The sequence below is a fragment of the Nilaparvata lugens genome, chromosome 1 (assembly GCF_014356525.2).
Source record: "Nilaparvata lugens isolate BPH chromosome 1, ASM1435652v1, whole genome shotgun sequence".
Classification (NCBI taxonomy): domain Eukaryota; kingdom Metazoa; phylum Arthropoda; class Insecta; order Hemiptera; family Delphacidae; genus Nilaparvata; species Nilaparvata lugens.
This window is the reverse complement of record NC_052504.1, coordinates 79,163,684-79,187,545: the sequence shown is the minus strand read 5'-3', so window position 1 is coordinate 79,187,545 and position 23,862 is coordinate 79,163,684. Positions and strand designations below refer to the sequence as shown.

At 32.4% G+C, this 23,862-nt stretch overlaps 1 protein-coding gene across 1 annotated transcript; it reads right to left on the bottom strand.

Moving 5' to 3' along the window:
• Nucleotides 1-1,176: 1,176 nt before the first annotated feature.
• On the bottom strand, nucleotides 1,177-19,700 carry LOC111055752 (alpha-ketoglutarate-dependent dioxygenase alkB homolog 6). Its single transcript, XM_039441827.1, has 4 exons — nucleotides 19,650-19,700; nucleotides 12,179-12,331; nucleotides 11,768-11,869; nucleotides 1,177-1,473 (listed from the first exon to the last, which is right to left on the bottom strand). Exons 1-4 carry the CDS (start codon nucleotides 19,698-19,700, stop codon nucleotides 1,180-1,182), a joined length of 600 nt encoding a protein of 199 aa, XP_039297761.1. The 3' UTR covers nucleotides 1,177-1,179.
• Nucleotides 19,701-23,862: the final 4,162 nt, after the last annotated feature.

Sequence of the window (23,862 nt, the reverse complement as noted above, 5' to 3'; positions counted from 1 at the left end):
TAAGAAAGGATGCTCAAAATCAATGTACCCGAAGCCGGTTCTGTACACAATGCTGCAGGGGAATATTTTGTGAACTATGGTGAGAATAACAATAATATAAGTCGTGAACTTGGTTAACGTTAACTTGGTTAACATTGATTTGCTAACCTTTTTCATTCTATTTATTTTACGAAGCAGATAGCTTTGACAAAGGATCTTTACCTCCGCAATATTGTAAAATTGTTTATAGGTTATAAAAATATGATGAATATGATCCACTACCAAAATATTTTATTCCAATTATTAATAGACACACTTTTCCAAAAGTGTTAAACATGTGGCAAGTCCTGAAAATTGTGGCATCAGCGAGTCTTTGAACAAAATTTTTGGAATTTATGTTTTCGTATCTTCAATTTTTTTGTTCATTTTTTCTTTCCTGCTCTATTTGACGAGGCTCATTTATTTTGTATCATTATAATTAGTAATTTCCTTGTGGTTTATCTATTGTTTGTTCATGGTATGTTGAAAGCTGCTGTCTATAACATGTTTTTCGTTCCAAAATTTTTTCTGTTGTTCACCTTCACACATGTTTAATAAACTTGACCTTTTCATCAGTGGCCACTTTTAACATTTCTAGCATGAAATTATTATCATATCAATAATATTATATTTCACTCACAGGAACATTGTGTTTGATAAAAAATTATACTGCACAAAACACATAGAACATCAATAAATTATTTGAGTTGATAAAAGTATGATAGACTTCTCAACTTGTTTGTAGCTAGACATTGATTCAAGTAATTTGAGAATTAACAGATTTACTCAAGTAAAAATATTTAGGCTACAGTCTGTACAAAAATCTATTCCTAGACTGAGACAAATTTGTATTATTGAAGATTCAAATTTTTTCTACCCGGATTGATTCTTTAAAATTATGGTTTTAATAAAATAATACCGTAGACATCATTACAGCAAATATGAATAATTTCATTCAAGTACTATAATAATTAATGATTGTGGTCCTCATTTTTGGACAAAACTGTATTCCCTTTTTTCCAAGGAACAAGTCTTACAGAACATTGATTCAATAATTGAATTATAGTTGCTTTTCTCTCGTGTAATCTTAATCAATAATTTTAAACTAGTGTGCTTCGTGTTCGGAAAGGGCTTGGTGTGGTAACAAAATAAACATTAATGTCATCTAATAAAGTTGATTTTTAATTTGGTTGTCTTTGGCACATGACGGATAGTTAATGAAATTCTAGTATCTCTGGTCAGTTCATCACCAATTTTAAATTTCTGTTCAGTTTGCTGCAAGTTGGCCAAATCTTCTGAAATAATATCATCACAAGTTTCAGCTATGCCATGCAGGTACTTGGTGTACATGTCATCCTTCAGCACCAGTAGACTTCGCCTTTCAACTAAAATCGAAAACATCTTCAAGTTGCTGCTTTTTTCCTGACTAGTTGGCATTGAAATGTCTTCAGCTTCCTAAAAATAAAAATAAATTATTTTCCAATTGAAATACAAGAAAAATAGAGAGCAGAGTCGATCACATCCATCAATGAAAGACAGCTACCAAAAACCATACGTATTTCTACATTAGAGATGTTGAAATAATTCAAAGGTTTCACATACAAAAACTTGTATTCAGTCTTGAATCATAACTTTTAATAACACTTCATAAATCAAAATATTTTAACCAAAGTATTGTATACCAAGTATTTCTTGAATAACAAATAGAACACTACTTTCAATTTCAATCTTGATAGATTCCACCTGCTTTTATTTGAGTTTTGGTCCGTTGGTGCTACCTGGCCATGGGTTCGAAGCCCGCCAGTAGGCATGGACGTTTGATTACCTCATCAAAACACCCTAGAACTTCCCATAACCCAATCCAAAGTAAAAACGTAAAACCTCATGTGACATATCCACATGATGATGTAGGCATCATCCACGAAAAAACGTTGGAATACTGATAAATGAGGACAATAGTTACTAAGAATTTAATATTTACATAGAATGAATTAAGCCTGTAATTGTTATAGCTTGGCTTAATAATCCTTATAGATTCTATACAATTAAAACATGAAATAATGCAATCGGTCCCTAAATTTCGGTTGAAAATCTGGCTCTTTCTACTATCGCAATACTAAGAATCGTGTATTAAGACCTGGAGAAGTTAGTAATTTGAAAGGCAATGTTTCATCTAATTTGACTATAGTGAGGTCCACGTTACAAAAGCAGAGGAGAAAAAGCCAGATACTTATAAAGAAATCATAGATAAAAATAAACTTATTGATACGTTGAAACAAAGTGAGTGGAATAGCTGCGTTTCACTCCTTTCACCTAATTTAATTTATGATAAAATTAAGCTAAACTTTGATATAGCAGTGACCAATGTAAGAAAAGTATACACTACTAAGCGTCGAGCGCTTAGCTCTAGGGACAAACTAATTCCGCTAGATCGCTCCAGCTGTACTATTCACTTGCTGCCCGAGCATAGCAGGCGTAAAACCGTGCTTTAAAGGTACCAGCGGCTATTATTGTGTCTATTATAGAAGTTTAAGCATCAACTACATTCATCAAGAACAGCGCTACAAGTTGCTATGAATTTGAAGTCTATAGAACAAACATTGAATGAGAAAAAGGAGTTTAAATGCATAAAAATTTAATTTTTTCAGATTTTCAAAAATAAAGTTGACGTGATTTTTACTACATTGAAGAGGAGGCTTGCATATTTTTCTCAAATTTTTCTGACAAGTAGTTTCTGAAGGGTATGTGTACCATCTGCCTCAAAAAAGTTACTTTTGAAGCCCTATTGTTAGATAACAGAAGCTTATATAGCCCAGTCAATGAAGGACCAAAAAAGCAGTTTCGATCCGAAAATTAAATAAAAGCTGAATTTCCCACCATCGATAGAACCCTCCCAGAGGGTCATTTTCCCAAAAGTCCCAAGAAATCCCCTTGGAGCTTTCCGCCCCAGCACCCTAAAACATGAAAAATGCAGGTAAACACGGGAAATCAATTATCTCTGTAACCATTGATCGGAAACAGTTCTATTATATGCCATTCGATTTGTTACATTATGTACTACAATATTAGTCATATTCTTTTTTCCAATAAAATTAACAGTTTTCCTGATAAAATAATATATATGTAAAAATTTAGGGGGGTTTGTGATTTGATTTTTTTGTTTTCTTCGGTTAACTTCGAAACAAGTAGTTTTAAAGGAAAATGAGCCAAATAATTAATGTAGTCACTGTCATTGCAAATCCATTGATGAAATATTGTTATGTATTTGCGATCCGATTTGATGCTGTGGAAGGGGAAACAGTCGACGTGGAACGGCGCGGCTGACTCTCTTAGCCATAGCACGGAATAAGCATAAAGCAGAAAGTAGTGTTTCTTTCCTCTGTGGCCATAGTAAACAGCAAACTGGAAATCAATTATCTCTGTAACCAATAATCGGAAAAAAATCTATCATGTCATTCGATTTGTTACATTATGGACTAAAATATTAGTCGTATTCATTTCCTCAATAAATCAAACAGTTTCCTCGATAAAATAATATATATGTAAAAATTAAGGGGTTTTTCGATTTGATTTTTGTTTTCTCCGATTAACTTCGAAGCAAATAATCTAAAGAAAATGAGACAAATAATTATTGTAGCCGCATTCATTGCGAATCCATTGATGTAAATTGTTATTTATTTGCGACTCGATTTGACGCTGTGGAAGGGGAAACAGTCGACGCGGTACGGCGTGGCTGACTCTGTTCACCATAGTAAACAGTAAAATACAGTAGTAGGCCTACTGCTTTCTAAGCTGCATCTTATTCACACTATGGCGCTCGAAACAATCAATTTTGTCTATTGTTCTGACATGCGATGAAACTAATTTTTCACATTTTAATTCTCTAAAATCATTTTGTTGTTATATATGTGCTAAATCATGCATTCCATGACAGACAAAGATATTGTTTGCAACCGATAAAATATTCATACTATTACATAATATAATACATATTTAAAATATGTGTGTATGCTCATAATTCTATGCTAAAATTTATCATAAGTTATGATTTTCAAAAATTGAGATAAATCATAGATTACAATAGTATTAACAGTGGCAATTTCCTGAAAAATCATAGCGTGCAGTGTTTGCTGTTTTCTACAGTTAACATTCTCCAAGCCAGGTTGATAATATACCTTCAGTTGTGCCAAATATTTACGACGGCTGAGGCATAAAAAAATTTATACATTGGGCTTGTTGAGTTGAAACTTTCTATGATTCTCTCTGTAAAGTAGCTTATCTTCCGTTCTTACTAGTTGAATCTACATTATTTAGACAGTCCAATATTAAAAATCAGTAGATTCTAAAGATGAAAGCCATGCTAACATACAAATTAAGGAAGAGTAAGCATGCATAAAAGGTAGGAAAATCATGAAAGTGTTTCACATTTAACCACAAAGTCCCCTACCGTGTAAGATTAATTGAAAGATGATTCATCATCTTCTATTATTTTTGTTAACATATCGATTTTTCACCTCTACTCGCATCTTGTCATTCATTACACAAGGTTGGTAGAAGCTTTTCTTCATGTCGATTAATGTTGATTGAAATTGATTTTGATTAGGGCACCAAAAGAATAGATCATTTTCTATTTGAAGCATTCAAATTAAATCTATTGAATATGATTTCTTATGACTTAGCATTCACAGATTTAGTTGGGTGAAGCGATTTGAAAAATGTACCTGATTATCAATTTCATGGTTTTTATACCATTCTAGTTCATTGTGATCATTGAAGGGTTGAAGTGATGAGTTAGTTCAAGTGAAGTCTAGTACACAAGTATATTGTGCTTATAATGGGATCTTCTTTATTTTCTATCGATGTTTTGCTCCAGTAGAGAAAATTTAAAATGTTGGTTTTACATTTTATAAGCTATATAAATAATATAAATTAACGGTAATATAAATTTGATAAGTCCAGTATTAAATTAATCGATGTTGATTTTCATTGTATCGCTTTGTATCAATGTTACTTGCACTGTTTGCAATTCATCACTATTCTCTCAAGAATTAGTTTTTTATGAATTTCATGATAATATATGAAAATTGGAATTCAAATGCTATTTGGATGACGTTCACATTCCACTGTTTTTTTTTTTACAATAATTGCTACGTTGAAGAGTGAGGCAATTCAATCCATTTGGAAGTAAAAGGAAATCACAGTGCGATTTGAACAGTGGATAGTAACTTTAAAATTCAGTTGCTCAATTCATTTCGGCTTGATACTATCATTTGTAATAATTATAGTTGATCAGAAATATGCATTGTATGTAATGTTTATATTTCAGTTTGACTAATCTTATATCACAGTCTCGCTTTCATTCATAAACATGATAATCCTAAATACTGTACGTTGATTACCTTAAAGATGTAGCTTATCTTACGTCGAACAATGTACAATACAAACAATTTTCATTAAATTACTATTATGATGATCATTGGAATTTCTGCCTGTGATTGAGAAAAAGTCATTTTATGAGCCTTGAAATTCGTACCTAGAAAAAGTTGCATTATTACTAGAAATTTTGTTATTTTTACTATTTATTATAGGTACTGTACATTGATTTTTGTGATTATAGAGATCAACTACTTTATTCTGAATCAGGATAAGGATAAATAGGAAAATTGTGAGATAGGGATAACATCCATAGTTACATAGCATCAATTTGAAGCTCTGATAATAATGATTGTGAACGGGACTGCAATATTTGCTTGATATTGCACCTTCATGTTCAGTGAGAAAAGAAAGCTTCAGAGTAATTCATTCTCACTATATATGATAATATAGGTAAAATTTGGTAACATTTATTAATATTTGAACCGAAAGAGCAACAAATTAATTTACTTTCAGCTTGAAAATTTTCAACTTATCAGGTGTACAGTGTTATCATATAGTATCTCAGGTAGGCCCACCCTTTTATTTTTTTTTTGTTCACGTGATCTGATGATATTCATTCCATTATCAAGTGTTTAAATTATAAAGAGTGATGAAACAAGATAAAACACAAGAAAAGCTATGAAAAGAAATTTTGAATCTTCATTTTTCACAAAATAAGGATAAGATGAAGGAGTCGGACACATAATATATCATGAAATTTCGTTGAAAAACATCAATATCTGAAACTAGAGTTATCAAATTGTGTTACCTCTGACTCGTATGGAGAAGGCACACTTCAAATTAATATAATAAATTATGTAAGCAAACAACGAAATCCTGATTTTTATCATGAGCATGGTTGAATTAATAAAATTGTAATATTTTTTTTAGAGTATTGAAAAGTGAAAATCTATATACAGCGCATGTCAAAACAATAGACAGAATTAATTGTTTCGAGCGCCATAGTGTAAATGAGATGCAATGTAGACAGCAGTATTATTCTGTTTACTATGGTGAAGGGAGTCAGCCGCGTCGGCTGTTTCCCCTTCCACAGCGTCAACTTGAATCGCAAATACATAACAATATTACATCAATGGATTCGCAATGAATGTGACTACAATAATCATTCTTCACATTGTTCTTTAAAATTTACTTGCTTCGAAGTTAATCGGAGAAAACAAAAAATCAAATCGAAAAACTCCTAAATTTTTAAATTATATTATTTTATCAAGGAAACTGTTCGATTTATTGAGGAAATGAATCCGACTAAAATTGTAGTCCTTAATTTTACGAATCGAATGACATATGAAATATTTTTTTTCCGATTAATGGTTACAGAGATAATTGATTTCCAGTTTGCTGTTTACTATGGCTAAGAGAGTTCCACGTCGACTGTTTCCCCTTCCACGGCGTCAAATCGAATCGCAAATACATAACAATATACATCAATGGATTTGCAATGAAAGTGGCTACATTAATTATTCGACTCATTTTCCTTTAAAACTACTTGCTTTGAAGTTAATCGAAGAAAACAAAAAAATCAAATCGCAAACCCCCTAAATTTTTACATATATATTATTTTATCAAGAAAACTGTCTATTTTATTGAAAAAATGAATATGACTAAAATTGTAGTCCATAATGTAACGAATCGAATGGCATATAATAGAACTGTTTCCGATCAATGGGTACAGAGATAATTGATTTTCCGTGATTACCTGCATTTTTCAACTTTGAGGGGGTCTAGGGGGGAAAGCTCCAAGGGGATTTCTTGGGACTTTTGGGAGAATGACCCTCTGGGAGGGTTCTATCGATGGTAGAAGATTCAGCTTTTATTTAATTTTCGGATCGAAAAAACCTTTATTGACTGGGCTATATAAAAATATTTCAATTGCATAGATTATGTCCTAAGAACCTGTCCAATAGATTAGAAAAAGAAAAAAGAATTAAAAAAAATTGAATGCACAACCTTTAAAACATAAAACTCAATTTCATAAATAATTGGATGACTGAATCGCTTCATAATAGGCCTTTTTTTTAGATTACATCCTAAAGACTCCAGTCATGGAGTATAAGACAAGTCATGTTATTACATAATAATTCTAACACTAAGTAGTTCAACCTAGTTTAGGTTTGAAAGGAATTCTTGTACACTATAAAAAGCTCTATCAACTAAATATTTTTTCATTTGTTTTTTGAAAATCTTCAAATCATCATTACTTTTCAAGATTTGAGGTAGCTTGTTATAAAATTTCCTACCAATATAATCTGGGTTTTGTTCAAATAACCTACTACTGTGACCCATTATATGTTAATCTGCTCTGTTTCGCGTATTATACTCATGAACATCTGAATTCTGGATCACACCACTCGTTTTCACATGCATTACAACTTCATATACATACAAAGATGGCACAGTTAATAGACCAAGCTTTTTAAATAAAGGCCTACAAGAGTCTAACCTATTCACTTTCTCTATACATCTGAGTGCCTTCTTTTGAATCTTAAACACTCTGTCCATATTTTGTTGAGATGAATTACCCCATACTAAAATAGCATACCTAATATGAGATAGTATAAGTCCATGTTAAGCAGTTAACAGTAGTTTTTTATCATTCAGCCTAGCAAGCTGCCGCAGGACAAATACCCCAGATGATATCTTATTACATATCCTCTCACTGTAAGGATGCCATGTTAATTTCCTGTCCAATAAAATTCCCAAGAATGCTACTTTCTCTTCTTGGTCTTATTCATTTTCCTCTACAAACACATTTATTTCTCTATCCTCTACTGAATTATATTTACTTTTGAATTGTAGGAATTGACATTTCTTACTATTTATTGTTAATTGCCTTTGCTTCAAGTGTAACCGGTGGAGGTATTTTTAAACCCTACACCACACCTGACATCATTTCTGTAACCGGAGATATCTTTGTCTCTATTGAGTTAATCTTCCAAATATGAAATATATAAAAATACATGTGGTTTGATAGACATTTTTGCAGTCTATACCACCGCTGCGCACCAATGTAAATGGAGGAGGGTTTAATCATCTACCGGTATTTGAATCCTTGATTGGTTGGGAGCTTTTAGTGGATTCGTTCATTCAAATGCACAGATTATCATCATTATCTAATTGTCACTTATTTTAGCAACTAGCAACTATAGTAACTACGAGCCAGGAACTTCAATGAAAAATACCTTTAAAATTTAACCTCAGGTTTATTGAACTCATTTACGACTCAATAGAAATCATGTCAAATTTTCCAACAGAGTTACTCAGTAAGTGATTCAGAAAAAGAAGTATATTCAATTTATACATTTTGGGAACCTGCTAACTTGCTGCATTTAAATTTGGGCCTCGGTCATTCTATGAAATTAAATATGAGCTTTATAAGAAAAACAACAAAAGTTCGGCACTCACCATTTTAACAATATTCAAACTTCGACTCTTCAGAAACACACACATACGATTTAAGAAAACTCACTATAAAGGAACTAATACGCACAAATAATTTCCTGGTTCTACTCTCACTAACTATATAAAATTTTGGTTTCTATTTAACTACATAAAAATTACTGATAACTAAAAAAAATTTTTCAATTTGTCCCCCTGAATGGGAAATGGGCCCATTCAGAGGACCGAAGCTCGCACACCGTTACATGTTTTTTCGTTCGCGTCTCAATACCAACTGTGGCCCTTTCACTGAAAATTATTCCCCCTCCACGAGCGTTGAGCACAACTTCCAGTGGGAAAGCCAAAGCTGCAAAAAGGTCAATGCTCGTACAATTTTCAAATACAGTGGCTTTTTCGACATGAAATTGAAACTGCACTTGGAAAATGCACGAAAATTGCTTTAATTTTGACAACTAGGCAACAAGTTAGCAAATTCCAACAAGACAGAGTCAAATATTCTCACACTAAAACGCAGGGTTCAACAAACAGTAAAATCAAAGTTCATTTCAGTTCAAAAACCTGAAAAATGATATAAGATACACAAAAACAACTACAATACTACCCTCTCAATATCACACTATTACACAAGAATTGGACAATCGACTGTACTCCAGTAAAAGCATTTATTTCTAGACTATCTAATAAATAATTGTTAAAGATAAGCGATGTGTCATCAGCAAACAACAGAGTTCTGTGATCTTTTAACTCTTTTGGTAATTGGTTCACATACAACAGAAACAGTAAGGGACCCAGAATTGAGCCTTGAGGTACTCCAGCCTGGACCTCCAGTTTTTGAGATTTAATTTTTACTATCTCATTCCCATCCACCTTGGTAAGCTCAACACACTGGTTTCTACCTATGAGATATGATTCAAACCATTTTAGTTCTATACCATTCACACCTACAGTTTTTAGTATTTCCAATAATATTCTATGGTTCACACAATCAAAAGCTTTGGATAAATCAAGAAATATTGCGGCTGCCTTCTCACCTGAATCTATTATATCTATTAGTCTTTCAACAAGGGATACAATTGCAGTCTTAGTAGATTTCCCTTTCTGGAACCCATGCTGTTCATCACATATGAATTAATTTCTTCCAGGTGCATCAATAACCTATTTAAAACTACTCTTTCAAAAATTTTACTTATTACATTAGAATACTAATGGGTCTATAATTTTCAACTCTTTCAGAATCACCGCTCTTGAAATTGGCAAAATTTTTCCTTGTTTCAGATCATCAGGGAAAATACCCTGCTCTAGAGAAGTATTAAGGAGATGCAATAAAGGTCCAGTAATTCATTTTCACATTCTTTTAAAATTTTGCTTGAGACCCCATCCAATCCTACTGTTTTTTGTTATTCAAATTTTTTATTATTCTTGACAACTCATCTCTTGATAATGGATGAAATTTAAATACCTTTTCAATTGGCTCAGCATTTAATGTAGTTGTATTATAAGTATTAGTGTTCAGTGACTTTTGGAGATTATACGCAACCTGTTGATAATATTTATTGAAAAGTTACAAATGTCTATACTATCATCCACATAATTTCCATGTTCATCGATTATCCTAGGGACATTAGTAACTGTATCATTTTGAGCTGCTCTCCTATTTCTATTAATTACCTCCCAAACAGCAGAGTTAAAATTGGTACTAGTTGTTAATATTTCAGCTGTTTTCTTACACTTAGCTTTCCTCACTTCTTTTGCATAGTTTTTCTTTAGACATTTGTATTTGACTTCACTCGGAACATCCCTCACTAATTTAAATTCCTCATAAGCTTCCCTAACAATATTTCTTTGAGTAAGAATATCTTCAGTTATCCATTCATCTACTTTGTTTAATTTACTTTTTACTTTGACTTTTTTTATCGGACAGCATACACTAATGTGAAATCTTAGAGTATCAATGAATTGCTTATATTTGAAATTTAGGTTACAACTGTTATAAACACTACTCCAATTTTCTTGAAGCAGTTCCTGCTTCAAACAATTTATATTTCCTAGCTCATATTGCTGAATTTCTTTCACAAAAGTTTTTTTTTCTGCTTGGATTCTGGCCCTGCAACTTAACATCTTAAATTTGATAGTTAAGATCTGATAGATCTGAGCTACCTAACCTTACATTACAACCTTCTATATTTGTGAGGATATTATCAATAATTGTCTGTGAAGTTCGAGTTACTCTTGTATATTCGTGGACCTTAATTTCTAAATTATTCATATTAATAATATCTCTAATATCCTCTGTCATTTTATCCTGCCTGGCAAAATCGGTATTGAAATCTCCTACTACTATAACATTTGTGAAACGAGCGGTTGTAATTTCCAAAAGTGTATGGAGCAGCTCCAAAAATTTTCTCCATTTGGTGACCTATAGATACCTAACACTGCTACCTCAAATCGATCACCAATTTTTAACCTTAGTCCCGTCACCTCTAAATCCATCTCAACAGAAAATCTCTTAACAAAATCCAGTTCATAAGTTTGGGTATGTTTAGCATTGCTAGTGAATATACATACACCACCACTTCTATGAGCTATTCTACAAAATTCTGATCTCAATGAATAGCCTGGAATCCTAACTTGATTTATTTCCTTTATTTTTAAGCCATGCTCTGTGAAAATAACAATGTCAGGATCCTCCTGTTTAAGAAATACTTCTAATAGAGAAGTATACTCAAAGTTAGAGACAGACTATTTTGAATAGTCCTCTTTCCAAAACATGTAATTGTAATTCTACAGTATCTCGAGAACTGAATTGCCAAATAGATTATTAAATATTGATAGAAATATAGAAAGAAAATATACTAAAAAATAGAAATATTGGTTATTTTTTGGTATGTGGTACTCATAACTATTTATTAATCCTTACCGAGACTGAGTCTGAACGCTGTGAGAAGAACTCGAGTACAGTATGTGATCCACAACTGATTGTGGTGACCGTTGGGTAGAACAGAGGTCCGTCCAAATGAGGCTATAAAAAATAAAAGAACGAGTTTGAAAAAATATAATTGATATGAGTTAAAAATAACTGTTTGAAAGTTGAAGAGATACGTTTGAGCTGCAATAATGGTAGAGACTCTAATTAAACATAATTTTTTATTTTAATTGTATTTAATATTTGACTAAACATATTTTTTATTGTTGAAAAACATGTAGCATCATAAAAACTACACGTTTAATTCGTTCTTAATGCTATGAGTATGAAATTGTTTGTACATATTTTCAAAAATATTTATAATAATAAGATATGAAGATTTGAATTGAAGAATATAAAAATTACCATTATGCCTTGACCTTGAAGATATTCATTGATTAGTACATGGTTGGGTCGGATGGAATCTTCAAAGAAATTCAAATCTTCCACCTTTTCAACATATTTTTGCAGCCACTGAGGAATTGAAAGAGAAATTTCATTGCTTAAAAAAATATATAACTTATATAAACAATTTCAAAAATTAAATTGAAAGCCCAATATTTTTGAGAGGGAAAACCTTTGAAAAAGTAGCAAATATTTAACCTCTTCTCATTTTGAATATAGTACTTCAACTTCTATCTTTAATTGATTTAGATTTCTTTCAACTTTCTTTCACATTATTCATTCTAAAGTGGACTGAGTACTTTGTTACAATTTATTTCTCTACTTTTTCTTACACGACCATTGTTCCTATTTTTTTAAACCTCTTAACGAAAGTCTATTCTTTTGCTGGAGATGTCATTCAATATATTATAATTGGTAATATTGAATGTATATTGCATCTTTATTCTTATTTTCTTAAATGTGATTATACTATTAATTCAAATTTAGTAATTTAGTCTAATAGTTTTTCATATGAGTAATTATATGCATTATTGAACAAAAAATTGAATTGAATTTAATGACAGTGAAAATCATTCAATTTCTCAAAAAGCAAACTTCTTTAACACTTCAGCATTTAAGAACAGCAAAGTGTTTGTGCACAAATAAAATTTTACATTCATGTTTGGATAATAATTGTTGGAGTATGTTTTAAACATGCATTCTGAGCATTTTGTGTGTGAGCATGGTGTTGTGTCTGCATTAAATTTACATTATAAGGATTGTAAACTATCATTCCGGCTGATGGCTTAGGCCTAAAGCCTAAAAACTTTTTTTTACTTTGTCGAAAGAGAACATATTATGTTATTTTTAATTCATTTTTCAAATGAGGTGTTTTTTGTGAATGAGCTTTCTTTTTCTTTTATCTGAATTATGTTAATTAAGTTCTATTCTAAACATGCATGTAAAAAGTTTCAATTGATATTTTTGCAGCATTCTGATAATTTGTCACAAGCAAAGTCACTAGCCTTCCACTAAATGAATATTTGCAAATAATGTGAACATAGCTCGGAAACTCGCCAGTACTTACTAAAAAGTTGTTCGACAGGATGAATTAAGTGTTTAAACTTTTGCTGGCGAGATTATTGACGCCAGAAAATCATTGCATAATAAAAAATTGAAAATTATAAATTATCTCCTGCACTGGAGGAGACTGTTAAAAAGTGATTGGTACGCCATCATCATAACACTCTTTCTTTCTCACTCTTCTCGCTCAAGCTACGTTTACACCAAAGTTATTAACAAAATGTTAATAACTTAATCGTTATAGATTCTATTAGATTGAACATAACTTATCATACACATGATGAACATATGCGTTAGTCTTCTTATTTTTTTTATTATCTCATTCTCGTTTTTCATTTTTCTTCCGTTCAATCTAATAGAATCTATAAGGATTACGTTATTAACATTTAGTGTAAACGCAGCTTTACTGTGTGTTCCATAGTAGCACCAAATTAAAAAAACTTTCACCACACTTGTGCGATTGATGTCATTACAAACATGCAACATCACTCCAACGCCGTCTGGAACATAGAATCTGCGGTCTCAAGCCAGCAAATTCACATTTTCCGCCCTAGATACGAGGTATTCTATTCCATACAAACTATGGACAATTGAATAAGGTTGTCTCCATGCACTCGGGCTGATAAGTTTGGTATGGCTTGGATAAGTCAAGATTTGTGCCTGCTACTCCAGTTGTAAGGGTGACCACTTGAAGAGCAACTCCTCTGAAAATCATTCAACTAATGAGTTAGAAAATGGCTTTCCTGTGGTTCGAAACTCACAGAAAGAAGTAAGTTCCCAAATCTCTTATCCTCTTATAATCTCATGATCTATTATAATTAATTCCGGTAGTGTGTTGATGTGTAGGATAAGTTTTTTTTGTAGATAGATCATTTTATTACAACGATATCTGTGGACTTCAAAAGCAATACAATTGTCAATTTAATACAGGTAATAATATTAAAACATAATGGTAAAATATGTATATTAATCAATATCAAACTTCTTGTGTCCTAGGATGTATCTCAAGTCACTCATATGCTATGTCTAACTTTAGACTATTAAATAATAATCATTAATAGTACAAAAGTAAGTTGACAATCAATAAATTGGAATAAAAGTAAAATTCAAGTTAGCTGCTAAACTAGTAGTGCCCTCTGACAGTTGTAATCACTAAGCAATTAAATCACAAAAGAAAATCTATTGCTAAATTTTGAAAAATATTCTTAGCCAACTTATAGTTTCTCCACATGAAATCAGGGATCATGAAAAGTTTAATACGATGCTAAAAAGCATGATTTTTAAGACTCTGACGTTAACAGGCAGAGAATTAAACAGTTTTATAGACAATTATAGAAACGGTTTTTTGTGCTTTAGAATAGATGTATCGCTGGGAACTCGGATTATTTATATTTTTACTGAAGTAACCATGAGCTACTCCCTGTCCTACAAATCTCTCCAGATTGTTTCCGACGATTCCAAATAATTTGAAATGCTCCTGGCCTTCATATCAGCCTATGTTGGCTTTCCTCTGAATTCGAAAGAGTCTTACACTGTATGCTAAGGAGTCCCAGAACTTTCCATACCTTATTGATTTCTTTACATAATTTTCAGAGTCGACAATTAGGCCTTTTTTTGTTAAAACATTGCCAATTTATGTAGTCACTTTACAATCAATATTAAAATTGCATTCTCTCTTCATTCTGATTCAGCGACGCCGACTTCATTCAAATATGGGGGGGGGGCAGAATTAAGTTTGTTTTTCGTTAATTCTTCAAAATTATATTTTTAATATGTGAATATTTCCTATTTTAGTTGTAATAATGTGAAATATTTCTTCTATGTTTAGTTTTGAACCATCTAAATTTGAAAATCTTCTTTGTGAAAATACTTGAGGACTGAAAATTTTGTAAATTGAAGAACTACAAGACTTAACCTATTTCGGACTATGTGTTACTGTATCTAAATTTGGAGAGGAATAGCACAAGGTTACTTTATTTTTCCTCTCCCTGCCATTTTGATAATGCACTTATTGTATAAATGAATGAATTATGATCTTAAGAGGGGTATCATCCGATGATGGTGGGAAGGAGTTGTGAAAATACACAAGCAGTAAGACTGCTTCTATGCATTTAATTTTCGTATTTTTATCATTTGTTGACATTGTGGAAGTAGTCTTTAAAAATAATGCAGTAGTGATATTATACCAGTTCACACTGTAATAGTTCAGTTTCCAGATGTGAATATAATAAAATAGCTAGACAAATTCATTGTTTCTTATTATAAATTGGTTCCATTTGAGATTTTTGGAATTGAAGATGGGAAAAAATATTCTTTTAATACTTATTAATCTCTTGTAACGTATAAAGATTGGGAGGACAGAGTATACACGCATTGCCCCCGTGAGTGATTATTGATGGGGCAGAAAGTGTCCCCCACTGTTGTTGGCGGAAAGTGCCCCCACTGTTATTGGGGGCAGAAAGTGCACCCACTGAAAGTTGGCGCCACTGATCTGATTAATAATTTATTATTTTTTGTAAGATTGGTTTACAGTCATTTATTAAGAATAAGTACCTATATGAACCAGAATATAGGCCTATTGCAAATTATATAAATAAAAAATTCTATTTTTGATTCCATCATCCGTTGTTTTATTACCTATGCACTAAGTTAGCTAGTAACCTATATGTGGGCCTGTCCATAATTTTAGCAAACATTTTAGTAAATACTGTAGACTACCTACTCATACTAACCGTTCAAGATTGATTAAGATTGTTAGAGACGAATGAACTTTCACAGGAAATTGTGAATGTAATTATGAAAAAAACATTATATTAAATATAATGTATAAATATAATGTATAAATATAATGTATAAATATAATTATATTAAATATAATGTTTTGAACGAAATGTTCTTTCTTTTTTCTTAAATCCAAACCATTTATTACAATAAACAAAAAATGGAAAAACTTCTATAACTTACATTATTTAACTTGAACATATCCAAAATCATTTTTTGCATTTTTTATGGATTCATGAAATACTAAAAATGCTACCAATAAATTTCAAAAAACTTGAAATTAAAATTTTATGCAATCTGAAGATCTTAACCTCCAATTTCTGAAAACAGTAAACAAAACTCCATCGACATTCAATATCGATACAATGCCATCGATTCAGTATTTGAGATTGATAGTCGATATTTCAATATCAATATTCAATGTTTTTGACATTCACTCATACAATATTTTGTCTGTATGCAACAAAATATTGAAAATTTGATTTGCTCGTTTTGAAAGTAGCAGTAGACAAATTTGTTGCGTGCCTTTTTTCACCATTGACAAATAATATAGTGAGTATACAGAGTGATTCATAATTATTTAGAGTAAATAATTTAATACGTGATAGTAGAGGTAAAAATAAGGAAAAAATTTCTTATAAAATAAATCATAAATTTCCTCAAGTTCCCATAAGTTCCCATGAATTTATGATTTTTGGGAATATTCCCCTTAAATTCCCTGGGATTATTTCCTTGATCTTAAATTCCCGGGAATTTTACATTACTAGTATCATCCGATGATGGGGGGAAGGGGTTGTGAAAATACACAAGCAGTAAGACTGCTTCTATTCATTTAATTTTCGTATTTTTATCGTTAGTGGACATTGTGGAAGTAGTATTTAAAAACAATGCAGTAGGCATATTATACCAGTTCACACTGTAATAGTTCAGTTTCCAGATGTGAATATAATAAAATAGCTAGACAAATTCATTGTTTCTTATTATAAATTGGTTCCATTTGAGATTTTTGGAATTGAAGATGGGAAAAAATATTCTTTTAATACTTATTGATCTCTTGTAACGTATGAAGATTGGGGGGGCAGAATACACGCATTGCCCTGCCCCCTGATTGATTATTGATTGGGCAGAAAGTGTCCCCCACTGTTGTTGGCGGAAAGTGCCCCCACTGTTATTGGGGGCAGAAAGTGCCCCCACTGAAAGTTGGCGCCACTGTTCTGATTAATAATTTATTATTTTTTGTAAGATTGGTTCAATTTACAGTCATTTATTAAGAATAAGTATATGAACCAGAATATAGGCCTATTGCAAATTATATAAATAAAAAATTCTATTTTTGATTCCATCATCCGTTTTATTACCTATGCACTAAGTTAGCTAGTAGCCTATATGTGGGCCTGTCCATAATTTTAGCAAACATTTTAGTAAATACTGTAGACTACCTAATCATACTAACCGTTCAAGATTGATTAAGATTGTTAGAGACAAATGAACTTTCACAGGAAATTGTGACAGTAATTAAAAAAAAACATTATATTGAATATAAATGTTTAAATATAATGTATAAATATAATTATATTAAATATAATGTTTTGAAAGAAATGTTCTTTCTTTTTTCTTAAAGCCACACCATTTATTACAATAAACAAAAAATGGAAAAACTTCTATAACTTACATTATTTAACTTGAACATATCCAAAATCATTTTTTGCATTTTTTATGGATTCATGAAATACTAAAAATGCTACCAATAAATTTCAAAAAACTTGAAATTCAAATTTTATGCTATCTGAAGATCTTAACCTCCAATTTCTGAAAACAGTAAACAAAACTCCATCGACATTCAATATCGATACAATGCCATCGATTCAGTATTTGAGATTGATAGTCGATATTTAAATATCAATATTCAATGTTTTTGACATTCACTCATACAATATTTTGTCTGTATGCAACAAAATATTGAAAATTTGATTTGCTCGTTTTGAAAGTAGCAGTAGACAAATTTGTTGCGTGCCTTTTTTCACCATTGACAAAATAATATAGTGAGTATACAGAGTGATTCATAATTATTTAGAGTAAAATAATTTAATACGTGATAGTAGAGGTAAAAATAAGGAAAAAATTTCTTATAAACATATATCCATAAACGCTTCATTAGCGAGCTATAGAGAGTGAAAGATTTCACCTGGAATTCAGTTCCTCTGGTAAAGTACACCGATGCTGAATTGTTTGGGGACTAGTTTTTGAAAAACTTATGCTGGATTCATATGGAAAAATATCTGAAAAACTGAATAAAACTAGTCTGGAATCTGTAGTGTAAGTAGTTTTTGAGAAAAAAGTTGAAATATGCAAAAAATCTAAGTAGAAAAACACAGACTTCTATGCTTGATGCCCAAATGTTTACTGGAAACTGATGTTGTGGAAGATTGGGATTGATGGCATAAGGATTCTCAGCTGCGCAAATATGTTAGTTGTGTACGTTAACGATAGCTGTTCTTGTAAAGTGTGCCTTGTCGGTAAATAAAACGGTTGTTAAAAAGTTTGGGTAAACAAGTTTTACTAAAAACCATCGGCAAATACCAAGCACGGGGAATACAGTCTCGTGGCAATAGAGTATGAACTTTCTGGAGGTGGTATGGATGTAATTGTTGCTCTTTTAGTATCCTCCAAATAATAGATTGATTGACATTAAACTGCACTGTCAATTCTCTTGTTTTCTTCTCGGGATGTTAATAAATTTCATTAAGAACTTGTTCTTCTAACTCAACAGTCTTAGTAGATCCAGCATAAATGTGCTCTTTGGATATCAAAGAATCTGTCTCAGACAGACGTTGATGAATAGTGGCAAAAAACCTTGAACTTGGACATACTCGGTTAGGAAAGTTCTCTTGATACAAACGTCTTGCTTCAGTACTATTACAGTAGTGTCCCATTCCATACATTAAATGCATGTCAGCTAATTCGGAGTATGAATAATAATGTCTAAAATTACCTGCCATTTTTCAAAAAGTTAACACTTAACACAGAAGCAAAGTGAAATGGTTACAAATAGCTGGTTAATAGGTTAAACAAAAAAACACAGCACGGCTACAGTAGGTCTAACTTACAGTTTGTTTTTGACGTGACAACGTCTTATAAATTGGTTTGCCGGGAGACACTTCAAGAAACTGCGTTACGTTCCCACATTATGCGCTCACAATGAGAGCAAGTGAGAGCGTTCGTTTTCGGTTCACGGTCGTCTGGAAAGAGCACGAATAGGAGCAGTGGCGAGCAACGCTCGCAGCAGCAAGCCCAGCAACCCGAAGCATTCACCTGGAGAGAGAGTGAAACGGAGCAGTCAACCTGCGCAGGCGCCGCAAGCAATCTCCTGCGACTGCGCCACTAATTCAAAATGTCAAGTCAATGGTTGTCTCTCTCGCTCTTAGGTGGGCGCGGGCTAACCATGACCGAGTGGAAGGGACGCGTGCCTCTCACTCACTCTCATTGTGAGTTATTATTTCATCCTTCTTCCTACTATACGAATGAATATTCACATTAAAATTATTATACCACTCAAAGTCGTTGTCACGTAAAACTTTCGCCCGTATACCGCCTTTAGAGGCGGTATACTGCTGCCATTTGGCGGTATACTACCTGCCATTTCATTTGTTCAACAGTAAGCTAAAATATTTCTGAAAATAATTTTCAGCTGATAATTTCTTTTAAATATTTTTTAAATTAAAACAAAATAAATCAGCTGTTTTGGAACAGCTGTTCTTAAAATCAATGTTCCATTTGCAATCAGCTACAACCTATGAGTTATTAGTTCTCTCCTCATAAAACAGCAAATTTTGTGGTGTAATGTACTACATAAGAATACATTTTATCCAACTTTTATTTAAATTTAGTTTACACAGCTTACATCATTTTTTCAGAATTAAATTCTCTACAATTTTTATTGCGAAAAATTATTTGTTTACTGGTCATTAAAGAAAGTTATTGGGTATCAAACATGGAAGTCTGTGTTTTTCTACTTGGATTTTTTGCATATTTCAACTTTTTTCTCAAAAACTACTCACACTACAGATTCCAGACTTATTTTATTCATTTTTTCAGATATTTTTCCATATGAATCCAGCATAAGTTTTTTCAAAAACTAGTCCCCAAACAATTCAGCATCGGTGTACTTCACCAGAGGAACTGAATTCCGGGCGAAATCTTTCACTCTGTATAGCTCGCTAATGAAGCGTTTATGGATGTATGTTTATAGGAACTTTTTTTCTTATTTTTACCTCTACTATCACGTATTAAATTATTTTACCATAATTATGAATCACTCTGTATATATTAAAATAAAGTGAGTATTTACTTCCTTGGTAAGCGCTACCTACTTTCATTCATGTAGAAAATATAAAAAAACAAAGTAGCCTACCGTTTTTCCAATTTAATTTTAAATTCTTACATAGGCCTACCTGTTTCGACCAGTGCTTGATTTGTAAATTTTCATGTGCCGGAACTAAGGCTGACCCTATACCGGGGATATGGAATACCTGCCAAGGGAATAGCCGCCCACCCGCGGGAAATTTTTTAAAAAATTTAGCCTTAAGAACCCAGCAGTTATTTAAGTCTGTTTTCAACTATTTTAATATTCATTAAGCAACCCTCAGTTAATCCTCAATAGACGGAGTATCCCCTCCAATAACTTCGTCATATTTACTCATTCTCATGCGTGTGAACGTGAGTTTTGATATATTTAGCTGCAACTTACTGTAGCGGTACTTTCCAGTTGCCCTGGGAGGTACCCCGGACCGGCATTTCGGCTGAAATTAAGCACGGATTTCAACTGATAAAGTAATTTTCAAGACTCACTAACTTGAAAATGATTTTAAAAATTGAAAAATGTTGAGAGAAAATAAAAAAAGGGTACCTACTTGGGGTTTTCAATTTCCTATTTCATTATTGTTCCTTGAACAATTACCTATATTCAAATGTCAATATTTTCAAAAATTAAAGCTTATGTTAGCTGATGATGCATATTATTTATGATAGAATAATAATGTAGTAATTACTTTAGTATATCCACGTTCTCTTTATACTATATATCTGAAGGCCAATAATGAAAATTTACTTACAAAATTATTCTGTCTAGCTGAACCTGCAAATTTAGCATTCCATGGAGTGCAAGTCAGTTTCATGTCCTACCGTAGCGACTATAGAGCTCCAAGATCAGAATAATTTCATCCCTATCAGCACTGACCACTTACAAATTGAGACATAGGCTTGATGGGAAGAGGGAAAATAATCAGATTATATATATGACTTTGCATTAGTTTTGCATAGAAGCAATTTTCATCAGAACATCATGATCTATTATTTCCTTAATATTTATTATTTCCAACGGTGGTTGTCCGTATTGTAAGTCACAAACCCAGAGAAAATAGATAGAATGCTTAATAATCCACACGAAATAAAATTTCAAATGCTGTAGGTGAACTAAAGGCAATAAGCGCCCCTCTTCCACTTAAGTCACTATTTTACTACCTATATTATAAAAAAGGCCTATGGAAATCAAACTATTTTTATTCTATTCATTTCGTTCTTACTGTTCCTCACTAACATTAAGATGGGACAGAATTTTTCAAAAAGAAGACAGTATATCGCAGGGAAAAATAAAAATATTCATTTTTAACAGGAAAACATTTGGAAACTATAAGCACAGCGCACATGGTGTGACGACCGTTGCAAACCGCTCTCAACCTTTTTGGGACCTTGTTACTGTAATTTAAAGTGGGCACCTATAGTGAGGTCCATGTTATAATGGCAGTGGATAAAGATAGAAGAATAGCGATGCCGATTCTCTGCATTAATTAATTATATTTCTACACTGTCAAAAACATAATTGGCATCGGTGTGGACCTAGAAAAGGATAGTACCACCGGCTATGTCGAATGATAGACAAGGATAGCAAAACCAAAGTTGATCAAATACTGTCATTATAACGTGGACCTCACTATAGACGCAAACGATGCAACGGTATTAATTTAACGATCTTAAATCAGTCACATGATACAAACGTGGGCCCGCGGTTGCAGTTGCGTTGCCGACTTCAGTTGCATGAGATGAATCAATATAGAGTATCCCAAAAAGAGCACACAATTTTAATTGTTAATTAAATAATAATTTATTCATAATTTTAAATCTTTACCATTACTATGCAAATTGTATTTTCTGCGGATAATTGTGGAACACAATATCAGACAAAAATGCCCTCATCCACGACTTTGGTTACAAAATCTCTCTCCACTTAATTTGACAGCAGCAATGTTCTTGATAAACCGGCCAAGATGTGGGAGTTCTAGAGGTGTAATAACCAAAAGCAAACCGATTTCCTCGTACTTGAGTCTCTCAACTGTTTAGGTGACATTAGTCAACCGGGAATTCCAAAAAAACTTTTACATTTGGCATATCATTCCCCCATAATGCGTACTATACTCATAATGCGTTCAGAGAATCACAATGCATTACCTACTCCTTCTTGTAATGTTGCATGTCAACTAACAGCAGAAGGAACTGATGACAAAACAGGCCTTAACAATGCTACCAACCTAACATACCAACAATGGCGTTGGAATCAAAATGTCGCGTTCTTTTTGGGGACATTCTTTAGATGCAACCGTTTTACAACACGCCTTCTGCCAGTACACTCGTGTGCGGACCGAAGTTTTGTTTCAGTTGCAAACTGGTTCCAGAAGCATGGTGGTTGTAAAACAATCACAGTGTGTGCGCGGGGCCTAAGGGTACAGCTCCAGAAGCAGTATTTTACTGCATGAATTTTTATGGAAGAAATAGATAGTAGCAAGACGCGCAGTAACTAGCCTTTATCAGTAGAAAAGACAGAACAGTATCATGCAGCGAGGGAATAGGACTGATTCCAATTTATTTGTGTCAAGCAGCTTTAAGGGCCGGTTTCCGATCTCGGGATTTAGCTAAGTTCTAGACTTTAAACAGAGTCAGAAAATGAACTTTCAAAAAACGGGGCTTAGTAGTAGTTTTTACGATAATCTTTATTTTCTCATTTCTATCACTATTTTATTCAAAAGTTTTGTGACAACTTAAAGCTTGAATTTTATATGAACATGTTTCATAGATTGGATTACGTTAGTAATAATCTGAAAAAATGTTTCAAGAAACAATTTGTCATCGTATAATTGGAAACGTTTTACCTTGGCGAAATGAAACATTCCTAAATAATTCAAAATAGCTGAAACTTTACACTATTTTCTCTTTATTTCAATTTGTGTTCAATTTTCTAGTTTTTCGAAATTTAATTTAAATGTGGACTACGATTACGCCCCGTTTCGGAAAGCCAATTTTCTGACTCTAGCTTTTCAAAGACTAGAACTTAGCTGAATCCCGAGATCGGAAACCGGCCCTAAGTAGTTCGATGCTTGATGACAGGTATTTTACTGCATACATTGAGCACGAAAGGTGTACCCACCTCAAGCAGCAAATTATCTCCGCAGTAAAATTCCAGCTAAACCAAGCAAAAAAATTATTTCTAAAACAAGCAGTAGAATAATTACTGTTGAGCCGTAGCATAATAAGCTAATGTCGAATTAAACTGAGAATGGGAGAGTGCAATAAGCACACCGACACAACAGTCTTTTCAAGCTTACTTCTATTTTCGCGTCTTCTTTCACTATAACCATACAACGTCTATGTCACTTATAAACATACTATATATTTAAGATGCAAAACAGATTCTTTTCAAGGTACTCATTATTCTAAATAGACAAAAGGACAAAATAAATTTATTCGCTCAA

What these genes read in the sequence shown, in the direction of transcription:
- LOC111055752 (XM_039441827.1), bottom strand. Translation starts at nt 19,700, where the DNA reads ATGGCAGGTAGTATACCGCCAAATGGCAGCAGTATACCGCCTCTAAAG. An exon ending in TTCAAGGTCAAGGCATAATG is followed by an intron (nt 11,870 to 12,178) that starts GTAATTTTTATA and finishes TATTTTTTATAG; the next exon opens with CCTCATTTGGACGGACCTCT. An exon ending in AGCGTTCAGACTCAGTCTCG is followed by an intron (nt 1,474 to 11,767) that starts GTAAGGATTAAT and finishes TTTTATTTTTAG; the next exon opens with GAAGCTGAAGACATTTCAAT.